The sequence below is a fragment of the Schistocerca gregaria genome, chromosome X (genome assembly GCF_023897955.1).
Source record: "Schistocerca gregaria isolate iqSchGreg1 chromosome X, iqSchGreg1.2, whole genome shotgun sequence".
Lineage (NCBI taxonomy): Eukaryota > Metazoa > Arthropoda > Insecta > Orthoptera > Acrididae > Schistocerca > Schistocerca gregaria.
Window position 1 is genome coordinate 603444336 of NC_064931.1, and position 16872 is coordinate 603461207.

At 38.5% G+C, this 16872-nt stretch overlaps 1 protein-coding gene across 3 annotated transcripts in view; it reads left to right on the forward strand.

Moving 5' to 3' along the window:
* The window catches only part of LOC126298678 (glutamate receptor ionotropic, kainate 2-like), a 397907-nt gene that overhangs the window by 365623 nt on the left and 15412 nt on the right, over positions 1 to 16872 (forward strand). For all 3 annotated transcript variants that reach the window (XM_049990109.1, XM_049990111.1, XM_049990110.1), the window contains one exon: positions 2820 to 2969. In XM_049990109.1, the coding sequence (XP_049846066.1) occupies positions 2820 to 2969 (150 nt within the window). The remainder of the gene's footprint in view (positions 1 to 2819; positions 2970 to 16872) is intronic.

The window sequence follows — 16872 nt, forward strand, 5'->3', positions numbered from 1 at the left end:
TTATGTCCAGAACATCTTGGTATTCCTTGACATGTTTAGTAGAAAAACACTATGTTAACTATGGAAGAAACAGTTTATACCGCAGCCATAACACTGGGCACAAGAATGGTCTACACTGTGAGCTAAAGCATCTGTCACTAGCACAAAAGAGCATAAAGTATGCTAAGACTGAAATTTCCAAATAATATCAAATGTGTGAGATATCACAAATCTTTTTTTTATTTAAACATAATTTAAGGAAGTACCTAATTGATGTTCCTCTCTTTCTTTAGATGAAATGTTGTTCATGTGTATATAGGATTTGTGCAGCTCTCATTGTTATGATATAAACAGGCACCTCATCTACTCCTGCTGACATTTTAGGTTTCAAGGTTTTTATTACTTTGAACACTTCATGTTCATCTGTTGAATCTATCCTCATGCTACAAGCAGCTTTTAGAAATTCGGTTTTTTGTGGTTCATAAATTTCAAGCTTATTGAAGTTGCTGCATTTATGAAATAACTGTTGATGTAATTTGGCAATTCTTGTTTTTAATATTGACATTTTCTGTGTTTTTGATAATGAGATCTTGGTCTTCGCATCTCTTTCCTGTTTCAGTCTTCACAATACACCATATGCCTTTTGATTTGTTATCAGACTGTCTTATTAAGTTGTCATTACTCATAAATTTTGCCTTGGCAGTTAGTTTTCAATATACCCTCTTATAATTCTTAAAATATTCTATGAACTTTGGATCTGTAGATGTCTTCAATTTAGAATTTAGTCTGTTTAGAGTTCCACAAAAAGTTTTGATGTCAACTGTGATCCAAGAACTTGGCTTTGTATTGTGATGTGATGTTATTCTTGACAGCTTCTTTGGAAAGCACATTTCAAAATATCTCATGAAAATTGAAGAAAAAGTGTTATATGCATCATTTGTTTTTTTTAGAAACAGCACTTCTGCCCAGGACTCACTACTTAGTATATTTGTAAATTGTACACAGTTTTCAGTGGACAAATTTCTTTTATACATGAAGTACACTTTTTTTCTCTTGCAGTGGCATTGAAGGAATTTTGAGGACAAGAGTATTGTGGTCTGATAATCCCAATTCAGCATTTGTTACCTCTACTTCTGTGGACTGAACCTTTGAAAATATATTATGTATAAGACTGTTTGTATGATATGTTATTCTTGTGGGTTCCTGTATGTGTGGAAACAGACTGAAACTACATAATAGATTTAGGAATTGATTTTCAGCCTACATTTATTCATTAGATTTATGTTGAAATCCCTACAGACAACTACAGTGGCTCTTTCAGTAGAAAGAGTGTTAAGCTGTGTTTCTAATTTACTCATGAATATGTCTCTGTCCACATTAGGTGGTCTGTATATTGCTATTACTATGACTTTTCCCTGTATTTCATACAACTGTATAGCTGTTACTTCAAAATGTCGTGACTTCTGGCTGTGAGGCTATCTGAAAGATGTTGTGTTCAGAGTTCTGACTGCAAACTTAGCTGCATTGAAGGCATGTGTTGCACAACACATTCTGAACATGACTCCAGAAACACTTTGATTAGTTGTGGAACATGCTGTTTCTCGATTTCAACTTGTTGCACAAAACAGTGGACACCATACTGAACATGTTTTGAACCAGTCACACGGAAATTAATAATCCAATTTGATTTTGATCGATGCTTTTTATGCAGTTTTTGCCCTCAGGACAATTAAAAACCAATGTGATTGATGCTTTTATGCGGGTTTTGGCCTCAGGACAATTGAAAAACTTGTGTGAGTGATGCTTTTTATGCGGTTTTTGACCTCAGGACTATCCAGTGTGATATTACCTTGCCTTGGTGGATGGGCTTATGTAACTAACAGTATCACACTGGTACACCCATGCACACTGAGTAGCACAGTTTGTTTAGCATCAAACATAAACATTAGGCACTGTTGTACGATTCATTTGTCATTTGTAGTCAACCACTATCAAATTATTATGCTTACAGAGCCATCTATTGCTACATTTAGTAACTATTTATTTTTCTTCTATCATATGCTTTCCCCATTCTCTGATAATATTTTGCTGCAATGTGATGCTATTCTGACCAGTGGTGTCATTTCATCAGTGGTTTGAAAGTTTAACTTTAATGGCTACATTTTTGCACAGGAATTGGTTTTCAGTGACTTTAGTTTTATTTATCAATGATACAATATCACATACACAAAAATGGGGTACAGGAAGTACTTACAGCTTCTTACATAATGGTTTGTTTTATATCTTGAAGACTGCATTTATTATTACCCTTATAGAGATTTACATGCAAAGCAAAAGCTGCTTTGTAGCCCCCCCCCCCCCCCCCCCCCCTCTGAATGAATATGTGGTGGCTTGGGGAAGAGAAGAAGGGGCCATGAAGTAGCTTATTATTTGCAGGAGAATCTCTGCAAAAAAATGATATCATGTCTGTGCACTGACTCACTTTGTGCTTAGTATACACTTTTATTGCCTGCTATGTCATTCGTGCAGCATGAATTTTTGTATGGTTGTATATGGTACTTATTTTTTAGTAATGAAGCTTATGTGCTTCTATTGCTTTGGATTATTGATGTCTCCCCAATCTCCCTCCCCCCTCCACCTCCCCTCTCAAACACACACACACACACACACACACACACACACACACACACACACACACACACACACACACGAGGACACAGGAATGAATGAATCCATGTGTGAGTGTGTAAGCACATGTCATTTGTTTTTTTGTTGTTTTCACTATGTACATTCCTGAGAGTTTCTGTTTCATGTGATTATTTTTTCTTTTATTGTTACAGGATGCAGAAGAAAATGCTGATGTATCTGGTCTGAAACTTGAAAATGTTGGTGGTGTTTTTGTAGTGCTTATGGTTGGTGTTGTGTTTGCCATATTTGTTACCTTCTTTGAACTTCTATGGGATGTAGGGCACAAATCTCTGAAAGAAAAAGTAAGTGATTTACACCATCAATGTTATTTAAGGAAAGGTGAAAAATGCTACAGCTTTATATCAGTAGCTATCACTACAGTCCACTTTCTGCTGCCAAATTATATTAGGTTTGTAGAACTGATTTGTGTGCACAAATAAATATTTAGATCTTGCACTGTAAAAGATAGATCATATTATTCATCAACAAAAAAATTTTAAAATTTTGAAAATGTCTCTGATAAACTGTTTGAATATTATGAAGAGTTCAAAAAACCCTGGAAACCAGTCGTAAACCAAAACTAATGAAACTTTAGAAAAATCTTGTTCAGCAATGTATGCAATGCAGAAAACTATATTATTTTCATTAGAATTAGCACATAATATTATGCACGATTAAAGGAATTAGTAACCCTACCACATACTCAGTGAAGGATCATAAGGAGAACTGACTGAAATATGCAAAGAGATGCAGATACAAAAAAAAGTAATTTTTTTGCATCACACATATCCATTTTGTATGGGAAAATTGCAATTTCTTTCATTTAACCATATAATTAATTGTACATTTTCATCGTATTGTATGCTATAAAAACATTGAACAATTACACTATGGGCACTAGTGAAGAATGTTTCTTGGATTGCTGGCAACAGTGTACTATGTGCAGTCTATCTAGAATGACAGTCTGCTCTCTGACTTTGTATGTGTCAGTTACATTGATGTGTTTCCTAAGACATGGCAATAAACCATGGCTCATATCTGTTGTATGAGTGTTATTTACATTCCTTTGCCACTACAGTACAGAGGAACCATGTTGATAACTCACAATGAGCACACCTGGCTGCATTTCTTTCACCATACAAGCATTTCGGCTACTACGCAATAAAAGCACAGACATTTTTTGGACTCTGGAGTTACACAATTACTGAAAAATGACAGTGACTTTCCTGCTACTGCCATGCTACACCACCATGCAGTTGAGTGCATCTCATCAGACTGTGTCTAAAATTGAGGATGTGATGCAACAGTGCCATGCGCCAACTGTGAACAATGCTGGCCTTCTACCTGACCAGTGACATCAGACAATTTGCAGAGTGTTTTTCCAGTGTTTTCTGTCCGTCAGACTGTGCACTGTTCCAATCCATTTTTTCTACTTGTGAACATTATGTCTACCATGTTGTGAGTGACTACACTCCTGCTTGAACAAATGTGCCAGACAGACATTTCACCAAGTATTCCCTTCACACTGCCAAGGATCCCCATCGATCCCTTCCACCTTGCTCGCTGTTGGTACTCTCAAGCATTGCTCTCAGAGCCTCACCACCATCAACAAGATTCTATTACTCCAGACACATATTTCAACATACACCCCTCCAACAGTAATAATGAGAAAGTAAATTATGATCTCCGCCAGCATGTTGCTACAGTCATGACGCATTGGAAAATGCATAGTGCGATCTTATTGATTTACATTGATTTCACATTCCCTCACCTATGTCAAGTCATAGCTCTCTTCCAACAGAGCCACAGTGTAACTTGCAGATCAATTAAATCAGCCAACTGGTTATCATACCCGAAATTAGTGATGTGCCACTTTCAGATACTCTGCATGAAACTGGTGGTGGAGTTGATAGGCCTCCCTCATGCACCACTATCTAACAGGACTCTACACCAGATCATCAATACCACATGTCTGCCTGTTTGACGACGAGTGTGCCACCTATCTCCACATAAATTATGCACAGCAAATGCCACCATAGATGAACAATTAAAAGCAGGGATTGTGTATGTGTTTGATAGTGCTTCAGTGTCACCCTTTAAACTCATCTTAAAGAATGATGGTCAGGTATTCAATTCCTAACTTTCAAGACTTTACACATTCTCTCACAGGGGCATCAATTTTTAGTATGATGGACTGCAAGAAGGCATACTTATAAAGTCTTATCAGCTACTACTGTATCTGGCTCATGGTGTTTTACTTTGTCGACCCATTATCAGCATTGTCCAAAGACTGCTTCGTTACACCATTCAGGCTTTTTAAATTTCTCTTCATACTGCATGGACTTAAAAATGTAGCTTAAACTTGGGAATGCTTTATCAATGGCATCTGGCTCTAATTACATTCCTGCTATATATATCTTGATGATATTAATTTTCTCCATAACACCAGACGAACATGAGGACCACCTCAAACTAGTTTTTGATACATTAGCACAGAATGAAATCATCATTAATAATGCTCTAAATGTCAGTTGCAGCAATCTGAGGTAACCTTTGTTGGCCATATCTTCGATGCTAATGGTATCCTTCTCACTCCCGAGAAAGCACATCAAAGCAAACTGTTACCATCCCTGTGGAGTACCATTTCCTAGGCATGATCAACTTTTACTGACACCATCTCCCTAATGCCACCACCACCTTAGTTCTCTAACTGAGGTACTGGTGGGCAAAAATAAAACTGGCAAGCCCCACCTCATGCATGGAACAAACATTTGACAGCATCAAATACAACCATGCCAAGGCCATGATCCTAGCTTACTCATCTCCTAATGCACACCTTTCAGTCACCATGGATGCAATCAACTTCTGTATCAGGGGCATCCTTCAACTGGAACCTGGAAGCATTACCCAACCCCTGCATTTCTTTTCATGAAAACTGTCTAATTCTCAACAAAAGTGGTCCACCTTCAATTTGAATGGTGAACAAAGCCCTACATCACTTTCAGGATAATGTCAAAAGCCATTCCCATATAATCTATACAGATTATTGCCCCTTATGGATGCCATTAAAAATCCATTAACTAATTCCACCTCCAGCACTTCTGCCACCTGGACTATATTGCCCAATTTACCACTGAGACACCTTAATGGTGCAGAGAATGTCATCATCAATTACCTGTTCTGAATGTCCATGAACACATCGCACATAGAATATTATCAACTTGCCAATGCCAAACCCATGACCAGCAGATCACTGTCCTACCCTATGCCCGAAACACTGGACTATACTTCAAACACCACTGCTGTTTGGGCTCTAGTAAACATGTTCTGTGTCTTTTCTCAGAAAAGACTCCACCCAGACACACCTGCCCTTTTCTGTATAACCATGTTCAACCACCTGCACACCCCAAAATTCGGCCATTGATAAACTTATAACAGAATGGTTCAGCTGGCCAAACGTAAAGAAAGTTTTCAAGAGCTTGGAAATCGCCTGTGTGGCCCACCAAAGGAGTAAAATCAGCCACCTTGCACGTTCCCCACAAGGCAGATTCGTAATTCCAATGGCCATTTCCAACACATCCACATAGAAATATTGGACCTCTCCCAGAATCAAAAGGAATTCCTAAATATTGTCTCCATCGTAGACAGAGTTATGCAATCTGTGGAAGCCACACACATTAGAGACATCATGACAGAAACAGTCAGCAAAGCGTTCATACTTGGATCTACCGTTTTGGCTGCCTGTTTTTTATTACGAGTGACCAGGGACATGAATTTGAGTCCACCTTATTCATGGAACTGTGTAACTTGTGTGGCACCCATAGATACCACACAACAGCATACCACTCACAAAGTAATAGACTGGCCAAACAATGGCACTGGACTCTGAAGGCCCCCTGATGTGCCAACACAAATTGTGGACAGGAGCGTTTCCATGGGTATTGCTGCGGTTATGCCCACTGTATAAAAAAGATATTTATGCCTCCTGTGTGTGACAAGCCTTTATTCCTTCTTGCCTTTTTTTTCACTCAAATACCCCTCCCCAATGATCCCAACCTCCTTCACAAATATGTGCCAATATATAGTGCTCCTGCACATTCCTCCCCCCCCCCCCCCCCCCCCACCCCCACCACCGCTCCTCCCATACTCCAGACTCCAGCTTTGCTTATTTGTGCACAAGGCACTAGCCTTGCAATGACATTATCAGGCCCACATTAACCCCCCACCCCCACTCTAGCTCCTATATAGTGGTCCAATGTGACATGATCGCATTTGATATTATACTTAATGGTAAACATTCCATTGTCTTGGTTAATCAAGTAAGGCCTACATGGACACTACCAGACACCAGCAACGCCAAGCTTACTCCCAATACATTGCCTCCACCCCAATGTGTATTAAACACTTTCAAGATCAACATTTACATTCATTGCTTTCTTCCTCAAGACATCTACATCAAGTCAGCCGATGAGCACTCTGTCATCAACACCAACCACATTAGCCATCAGTTAGGCAACAGATATATTGAATGCCAGTTTTCCCACACCAAACCATTTCCTTCTTATGCCAATGTGGCCAGACTCATGTAATGCCTCTCAATCAATAGGATCCTGCACATCATGACTCCAAGGATTCTACAGCTTCCACCCCCTGCTTCAGATCGGAGCACTGATGGCCTAACTGCCATTCCAAACCCACCTTAGATGGTCTAGTAGCCACCACTGGTACATCCGACAAGGGTGACCTTGCTGCTTACCCCTGCATCTGCAAGATTACCACCGAAGTGTCATCTGCCAACTACAGACAATTTCTCCACAATCTATGTCACAATCCAGATACATCACTCATGCCCTGCCCAGCTGCAAACTGCACTCCAGCATGAAAATTTCTGGTGCTCCTTATCTCCTCCCATTCTTTGCACCTGGAAGGGGGGGGGGGGGTGAAGGTTGAAGGGGAGCACTCTGTGGGGACTCGATCAATAACACTGCTGCTATGAGAGTGAAAAATATCAGTATGGTCCCGGTCAGCAGTGTACAGTGTGGACTCTCTCTGGAATGATAGTCTGTTCTGTTACGTTGTATGTGTCAGTTGCACTGATGTGTTTCCTAATACATGGCAGTAAACTACTATTCATACCTCTTGTGTCAGTATTATTTATGTTCCTTTACCGCTAATGTGCCGAGGAACCACAGCTGTATATGACAACTTTTTTTGATCTCTTTGAGACCTCATAAGTATTTTAGTGCCTCTTAATTAGTGATGCTGTTTATATAAGTTAAATAGAAGTGAGTTAGATCACATGTAAGTAGAAGCTTTTAATTGTACTTATTTTCTTGAGACAGTATTGATAGTGTTGGTAAAACAAGCTTATTTGACCAAACAGAAAGTATTCACATAGTTTAAAAACTACTTTTAATCTTGTACTCTTTTAAATTATAATAAAATAATATCATAAAATAGACTATGCACATCTATTTATAACTATCATCTCTTGAATAAAATACTGATCTTTCTCTGTATATATTACTGTGTACTAGGAATATTTTTGTGTCTGTTTCCACACTTTAGGTCAAGTGCATTCATTTTCGCATATTGGTGGATCACTAAAACCAGATAAATGCAAATAACATAACAAGACATAAATACAATGCTAGAAATTGACCAGGAGCAAACAGAATCTGTTAGTGAAGCTATCTGTCTGGGAACACTGGTAACATCATAGAATGATATCAGTGTGGAAATAAAGCAATGCATCTATGCAACTAATAAATGCTATTGTGGGCTGGCCCCACAACTCAAATCAAGAAATCTGTCCAGTAGAAAAAAAATGTCAGCAGTATAAACCTTTAATAAGTCCAGTATTAACTTATGGCTCACAAACCTGGACAATGACACAAAAGTGTAAAGAAGTACTAAAATGTTTCTAATAGAAAGCACAGAAGCTGATATCGTTATAGGTACAGAAAGCTGGCTAAAGCCTGAAATAAGTTCTGCGGAAATTTTTACGAAGTCTCAGACAGTGTTCAGGAAAGATAGATGAGGCAGAATTGGTGGAGGAGTGTTTGTGTTTGTCAGTAGTGGTTTATCTTGTAGTGAAGTGGAAGTAGATACTCCGTGCGAATTGGTATAGGTGGAGGTTATACTTAACAGCCGAACTAAGTTAATAATTGGCTCCTTCTACCGACCCCCAGACTCCGATGATACAGTTGTGGAAGAGTTCAGAGAAAGTTTGAGTCTCGTAACAAATAAATACCCCACTCATACATTTATAGTTGGTGGCAACTTCAACCTTCCCTCGATATGTTGGCAAAAATACTTGTTCAAAACCGGTGGTAGGCAGAAAACATCTTCCAAGATTGTCCTAAATGCTTTCTCCGAAAATTATTTCGAGCAGTTAGTCCATGAACCCACGCAAATTGTAAATGGTTGCGAAAACACACTTGATCTCTTAGCCACAAACAATCCAGAGCTGATAGAGAGCATCATGACTGATACAGGGATTAGTGATCACAAGGTCGTTGTAGCTAGGTTCAATACTGTTCCTTCCAAATCCATCAGAAACAAATGCAAAATAATTTTATTTAAAAAAGCGTGTAAAGTGTCACTAGAAGACTTCCTAAGAGACAATCTCCATTCCTTCCGAACTGACTATGCAAATGTAGACGAGATGTGGCTCAAATTCAAAGATATAGTAGCAATAGCAATTGAGAGATTCATACCTCATAAATTGGTAATAGGTGGAACGTATCCCCTGTGGTACACAAAACAGGTCCCAACGCTGTTGCAGAGGCAACAGAAAAAGCATGCAAAGTTCAGAAGAACGTGAAATCCCAAAGATTGGCAAAAATTTACTGACGCGCGAAATTTGGCACGGACTTCAATGCGAGATGCCTTTAATAGGTTCCACAACGAAACATTATCTCGATATTTGGTAGAAAATATGTAGAAATTCTGGTCGTATGTAAAGTACACAAGCGGCAAGACACAGTCAATACCTTCGCTGCGCAATGCCGATGGTACTGTTACCTACAACTGTGCCGCTAAAGCGGAGTTATTGAACACAGTTTTCCAAAATTCCTTCACCAGGGAAGACGAATGGAATATTCCAGAATTTGACCATCTGCTAGCATGAGTTTCTTAGAAGTAGATACCTTAATGGTTGTGAAGCAACTCAAATCGCTTGATACGGGCAAGTCTTCAGGTCCAGATTGTATACCGATTAGGTTCCTTTCAGATTACGCTGATACAATACCTCCCTACTTAGCACTCACATACAACTGCTTGCTCATCGATAGATCTGTACCTACAGATTGGAAAATTGTGCAGGTCGCACCAGTGTTTAAGAAGGGTAGTAGGAGTAATCCATCTAACTACAGACCTATATCATTGACGTTGGTTTGCAGTAGGGTTTTGGAGCATATACTGTATTCAAACATTATGAATCACCTCGAAAGGAACGATCTATTGATACGTAATCAGCATGGCTTCAGAAAACATCGCTCTTGTGCAACACGAAGTTTCACACGAAGTAATGACAGCTATCGACAGGGGATCTCAAGTTGATTCCGTATATCTAGATTTCTGGAAAGCTTTTGACACCGTTCCTCACAAGTGACTTCTAATCAAGCTGCGGGCCTATGCGGTATCATCTCAGTTGTGCGACTGGATTCATGATTTCCTGTCAGGAAGGTCGCAGTTCATAGTAATAGACGGCAGATCATCGGGTAAAACTGAAGTGATATCAGGTGTTCCCCAGGGAAGCGTCCTGGAACCTCTGCTGTTCCTGATCGATATAAATGACCTGGGTGACAATCTGAGCAGTTCTCTTAGGTTGTTTGCAGATGATGCTGTAATTTACCATCTAGTAAGGTCATCCAAAGAGCAGTATCAGTTGCAAAAGGATTTAGAAAAGATTGCTGTATGGTGTGGCAGGTGGCAGTTGACGCTAAATAACGAAAAGTGTGAGGTGATCCACAAGAGTTCCGAAAGAAATCCCTTGGAATTTGATTACTCAATAAATAGTACAATTCTCAAGCTGTCAATTCAACTAAGTATCTGGGTGTTAAAATTACGAAAAACTTCAGTTGGAAAGACCACATAGATAATATTGCGGGGAAGGTGAGCCAAAGGTTGTGTTTCTTTGGTAGGACACTTAGAAGATGCAACAAGTCCACTAAAGAGACAGCTTACACTACACTCGTTCATCCTCTGTTAGAATATTGCTGCCCGGTGTGGGAGGACATCAAAAGGGTGCAAAAAAGGGCAGCTCGTTTTGTATTATCGCGTAATAGGTGAGAGAGTGTGGCAGATATGATACGCAAATGGGGATGGGAGTCATTACAGCAAAGACGTTTTTTGTCGCGGCGAGATCTTTTTACGAAATTTTAGTCTCAAACTTTTCTTCCGAATGCGAAAATATTTTGTTGAGCCCAACCTTCATATGTAGGAATGATCATAAAATAAAATAAGAGAAATCAGAGCTCAAACAGAAAGGTTTAGGTGTTCGTTTTTCCTGCGCACTGTTAGGGAGTGGAATAGTAGAGAGATAGTATGATTGTGGTTTGATTAACCCTCTGCCAAGCACTTAAATGTGAATTGAAGAGTAGTCATGTAGATGTAGATGTAGATGTAGAAAAGGTGATATGCAAAATCTATGGGGCGGCCAATGAAGGTGGAGCATATAATTTTGAACTTTACAGATTATATAAAGGTCTTGAAATCATAAAGTTCATTCAAATAAACCACCTGAAATGGGTTGGCCATGTTTTTCATATGTAACATGAGAGACCAACGAAAATAACATGAGAGACCAACGAAAATGGCACTGCTACAAAACTCTGTGGGACAAAAAGCAGATGAAGACCATGACTTTAGTACTTGGATGACATATAAGATGACATATAAGATGATTTAAGAATTTATTTATTTATTTATTTATTGTTCCGTAGGACCACATTAAGGAGAAGTCTCCATGGTCATGGAACAAGTAAATACATTAAATTATAACACGATTGTAGAAACAGATAAAATGAAATATAAGAAACATATTCAGTTGTAGATTGTACAAACAGATAAAATGAAATATAAGAAACATATTCAGGTGACAAGTCATTAGTGTAAATAAAGAAAATCAAGAATGTAACACTGGAATTTGCTTAACTTTTTGCTCTTCCAGGAGCTCCTCGACAGAACAGGAGTGAGCCATGAGGAAACTCTTTAGTTTGGACTTAAAAGTGTTTGGGCTACTGCTAAGATTTTTGAGTTCTTGTGGTAGCTTATTGAAAATGGATGCAGCAGAATACTGCACTCCTTTCTACACAAGAGTCAAGGAAGTGCATTCCACATGCAGATTTGATTTCTGCCTAGTATTAACTGACTGAAAGCTGCCAACTCTTGGGAATAAGCTAATATTGCTAACAACAAATGACATTAAAGAAAATATATGCTGTGAGGGCAATGTCAAAATTCCCAAACTATTGAATAGGGGTCGACAAGAGGTTTTGAAACTTACACCACACATAGCTCGAAGAGCCCGTTTTTGAGCCAAAAATACACTTTTTGAATCAGAAGAATTACCCAAAAAAATAATACCATATGACATAAGCGTATGAAAATATGCGAAGTAGACTACTTTTCGTGTTGAACTGTCACTTATTTCAGATATTGTTGTAATGGGAAATAAAGCAGCATTTAGTTTCTGAACATGGGCTTTCCACAACAGCTTACTATCTATCCGAACACCTAGGAACTTGAACTGTGCCGTCTCGCTTATAATATGCCCGTTCTGTCTGATTAAAATATCAGTTCTTGTTGAATTGTGAGTTAGAAACTGTAAAAACTGAGTCTTACTGTGATTTAGCATCAAATTATTTTCCACAAGCCACGAACTTATTTCATGAACTACATTATTTGATAATGTTTCAATATTACACACAAGATCCTTCACTACCAAGCTGGTGTCATCTGCAAACAGAAATATTTTTGAATCACCTGTAATACTGGAAGGCATATCATTTATATAAATAAGAAACAGCAGTGGCCCCAGCACCGACCCTTGGGGAATTACTGGTGTCATAGGATGGAGATATAAGACATGCAAACAGGGATGAATGCAATGATGTCCTAGTGCATGCCAAGGCACATCAGTGATTGTTGAGTCAAGAGGAAGAAGTAGTAAGATAATTACATAATGTACTTCAGTTAGTGCAATCTATGACTTTATACATAATGCCCTGCAAAAAATGGACAAAAAACAAAGTGCCACTGACATTTCATTTAGACTTAAGTAAAGCCTTTGACATATTAGACAAGCTCCATTCATATGGCATTAGAGCACAGCATTAAAATGATTCACATTGTACTTGACAAACAGGGAATAGAAAATACAAATAAAACATGAACTAAATCAAAATACTAGGATATGTTTCTCGGATGCAGAAATTCTAAAAAAGAAGTCGCTCAGGGATCCATTCTTGGGCCAATCCTCTTTCTCCTGTACATAAAAGGTGTAGGCCTAAACATTGACTCACAAACAAATACTTTTTGTGTGTATGACACAAGCATCCATACTACAGGAAACACTCCAAGTCAGCTAAAAGCAGCTGTAAATAAAACTATAGCACAGCTATATAGGTAGTTTTAGGGGAATAGACTACTGATGAAGATGAAAAAAACAGCGTTTCTTTAATTTCTGTTTAAGAGGTGATGCATGCAACACTAGTGTGGCAATAAACTCCAACTTAATTTCATCTTCTCTGGAAACAATTTTTTTTAGGCATTTGGCTTCAAAATAACTTTAGATGGCATACACATAAAAAAAATAGAACAGTAAGTAAAATATTTTGTAGGCTACAGTTACTCTCTTTTAAAGCAAGTATTAGAACTATCTAAATTGGTTACTTTGCTCAATTATGTTCTGGCGTAATTCATCACCTAGTTCACTGATTTTCCTAACACAGAAAAGAGCTGTAAGAGCAATGCAACATGCTCAACAAACAAGTTCTTGCAAACCCTTCTTTCAAAAGTTGCCAATCCTACCCCTTTCATGTATGAGGGCTGGAACTTTAACAGTGGCAACTATTTATTTACAGCTTGTACAAAATAGATTCGTGTTTCAAAGTTTTACTGACCTGCAAAGTAGTCACCAGCATTGCGTATAACCCATTGCCAGCAATGTGGAAGTCGTAGGATACTCGTAGCAGTGCCAGTTGTGTTGACAGTTCGAGTGGTGCGGTCTATTGCCTGACAAATTTGTAGCAGTTCTGAAGTGAGTCTTGTGAAGTGTTTCCTTCAGTTTATAAATTGAGTGGAATTCATGAGGGCTTAAGTCAGGGGAGTGCAGTAGGTGGTATAGCACTTAGCAGCCCCATCAGTCGAACAATCAGTAACAGCTTGCACTGTATGTGCTTGAGCATTGACCTGCAAAATGAGAAAATATCACTGTCTCTAAGCTGCTCATAGGTTGTGTTCCAAAAATGAATTGCATAGAGACAAAAGTGATCACACTTTCTGTAGGACCTGACCATCATTTTGCAGGACAATGCTCAAGCATGTACAGTGCAAGCTGTTACTGATTTGTTTGACTGATGGGGCTCCTAAGTTCTGCACCACCTACTGCACTACCCCAACTTAAGCCCTTGTAAGTTCAACTCCATTTATAAACTGAAGGAAACACACCATGGCATTCACTTCAGAACTGCTACATATTCATTGGGCAATAGACCATGCTGCTCGAATTGTCAACACAACTGGCACTGCTAACAGCATCCTACAACTTCCACATCACTGTGAATGGGTTATTCACAATGCTGGTGACTACTCTGAAGGTCAGTAAAACTTTGAAAGAAGTACCTATTTTGTATGAGCTGTAAATAAATAGTTGCCTCTATTAAAGTTCCAAACCTCGTATATACATACTAGAAAACTGTAAGTGTGTTAGAAAGAATTTGAAAGCCACAAATGAAAATTTTAATATCCATGAACATGATATAAAATAGAAGGAAATGCTTCATGTCCAGTCAGTAACGATATCAGCCTACAAAACTTCCACAACAAACAGTGGTATACAAATTTATAATAGTCTTCAACATTGTCATTCACACTCTTTTGTAAAACACTAAGGAACCTTTTTATTAGACCATTGCTTCTATTCAGTAGCAAAATTTTTAGAACATTTATGATACAAGAGGCTTGAAACAATACAGTGCAGCTACTGAAAGTAGTGCAATTTCTTTTGTAAATATCTCAAATTTATGTATCTACTGAAATAATATTGTATTTTTCACCTACATCTACATCTACGTGGTTACTCTGCAATTCACACTTAAGTGCCTGCAGAAGGTTCATCAAACCATTTTCATACTACTTCTCTACCATTCCACTCTCGAACGGTGCATGGGGAACAGGAACACCTAAATCTTTCCGTTCGAGCTCTGATTTCTCTTATTTTATTATGATGATTGTATCGCCCTATGTAGATTGGTGTCAACTAAATATTTTTGCATTCAGAAGAGAAAGTTGGTGATTGAAATTTCGTAAATAGATCTTGCCACAAAGAAAACTACCTTTGTTTCAGTGACTGCCACCCCAACTCGCGTATCATATTAGTGACACTCTCACCCCTATTGCACGATAACACGAAACAAGCTGCCCTTCTTTGCACGTTTTTGATGTCCTCCATCAATCCTAACTGGTAAGGATCCCATACTGCATACTGCGCTGCAATATTCCAGCAGAGGATGGACAAGTGTAATGTAGGATGTTCCTTTAGTGGGTTTGTCACATCTTTTAAGTGTTCTGACAACAAAGCACAGTCTTTGTTTCGGCTTCCTCACAATATTATCTATCTGGTCTTTACAATTTAAGTTGCTCATAATTGTAATTCCTAGGTATTTGGTCGAACTGACAGACCTTAGATTTGTGCGATTTATCGCATTCCCAAAATTTATTAGATTTCTTTTAGTACCCATGTGGATGACCCGAAACTTTTCTTTGTTTAGTGCCAATTGCCACTTTTCGCACCATACAGAAATTCTCTCTAGATCATTTTGTAATCGTAATTGATTATCTGATGATTTTACTAGACGGTAAATTACTGCGTCATCTGCAAACAATCTAAGTGGGCTGCTCAGATTATCACCTAGATCATTTATATAAATCAGGAACAGCAGAGGGCCTATGACACTGACACTACATTGCGGAACGCCAGATATCACTTCTGTTCTACTCGATGATTTACTATCTATCACTGTGAACTGTTACCTCTCTGAGAGGAAATCATTAATCCAGGCACACAACTGAGACAATACTCCATATGCACATAATATGATTAACAGTTGCTTGTGAGGAACAGTATCAAAAGCCTTCTGGAAATCTGGAATCGATCTGAGATCCTTTGTCGACAGCAATCGTTACCTCATGGGAATAAGGAGGTAGATTTGTTGCACAAGAACTATATTTTGTGAATCTGTGTTGGTTATGTATCAATAAGTCATTTTCTTCTAGGCGATTCATAATGTTAGAGTACAGTATATGCTCCAAAATCCTATTGCGAATTGAGGTCAGTGATATGGGTGTGTAATTCAATGGGTTACTCCTATTTCCTTTCTTGAATACTGCTGTGACTTTCCAGTCTTTAGGAACAGACCTTTCGTCAAGTGAGTGGTTGTATATGACAGCTAAGAAAGGCGCTATTGTGTCTACATACTCTGAAAGGAACCCGATTGGTATACCATCTGGACTGGAAGACTTGCCTTTCTTAAGTGATTTGAGTTTTTTGCAACATCTAAGATATCTACTTTTATGTCACTCATGCTAACAGCTGTTCTGGTTTTGAATTCTGGAATATTTACTCCATCTTCTTTCGTGAAGGAATTATGGAAAACTGTATTTAGTAGCTCCACTTTAGTGACACAATCATTAATAACATTTCCATCACTATCGCTCAGTGATGGTATTGACTGTTTTTTGCCAGTGGTGTACTTTACATACAACCAGAATCTCTTTGGGTTTCTACCACATTTTGAGACAATGTTTCATTTTGGAAACTACTAAAAGCATCTCGCATTGATGTCTGCACTAAATTTCGAGCTTCCATGAAACTTTGCCAGTCTTGGGGATTTTGCATTCTTCTGAATTTGGCATGCTTTTTTCGTTGCTTCTGCAGCAGTGTTCTGATGTGTTTTGCGTACCATGTTGGATCAGTCC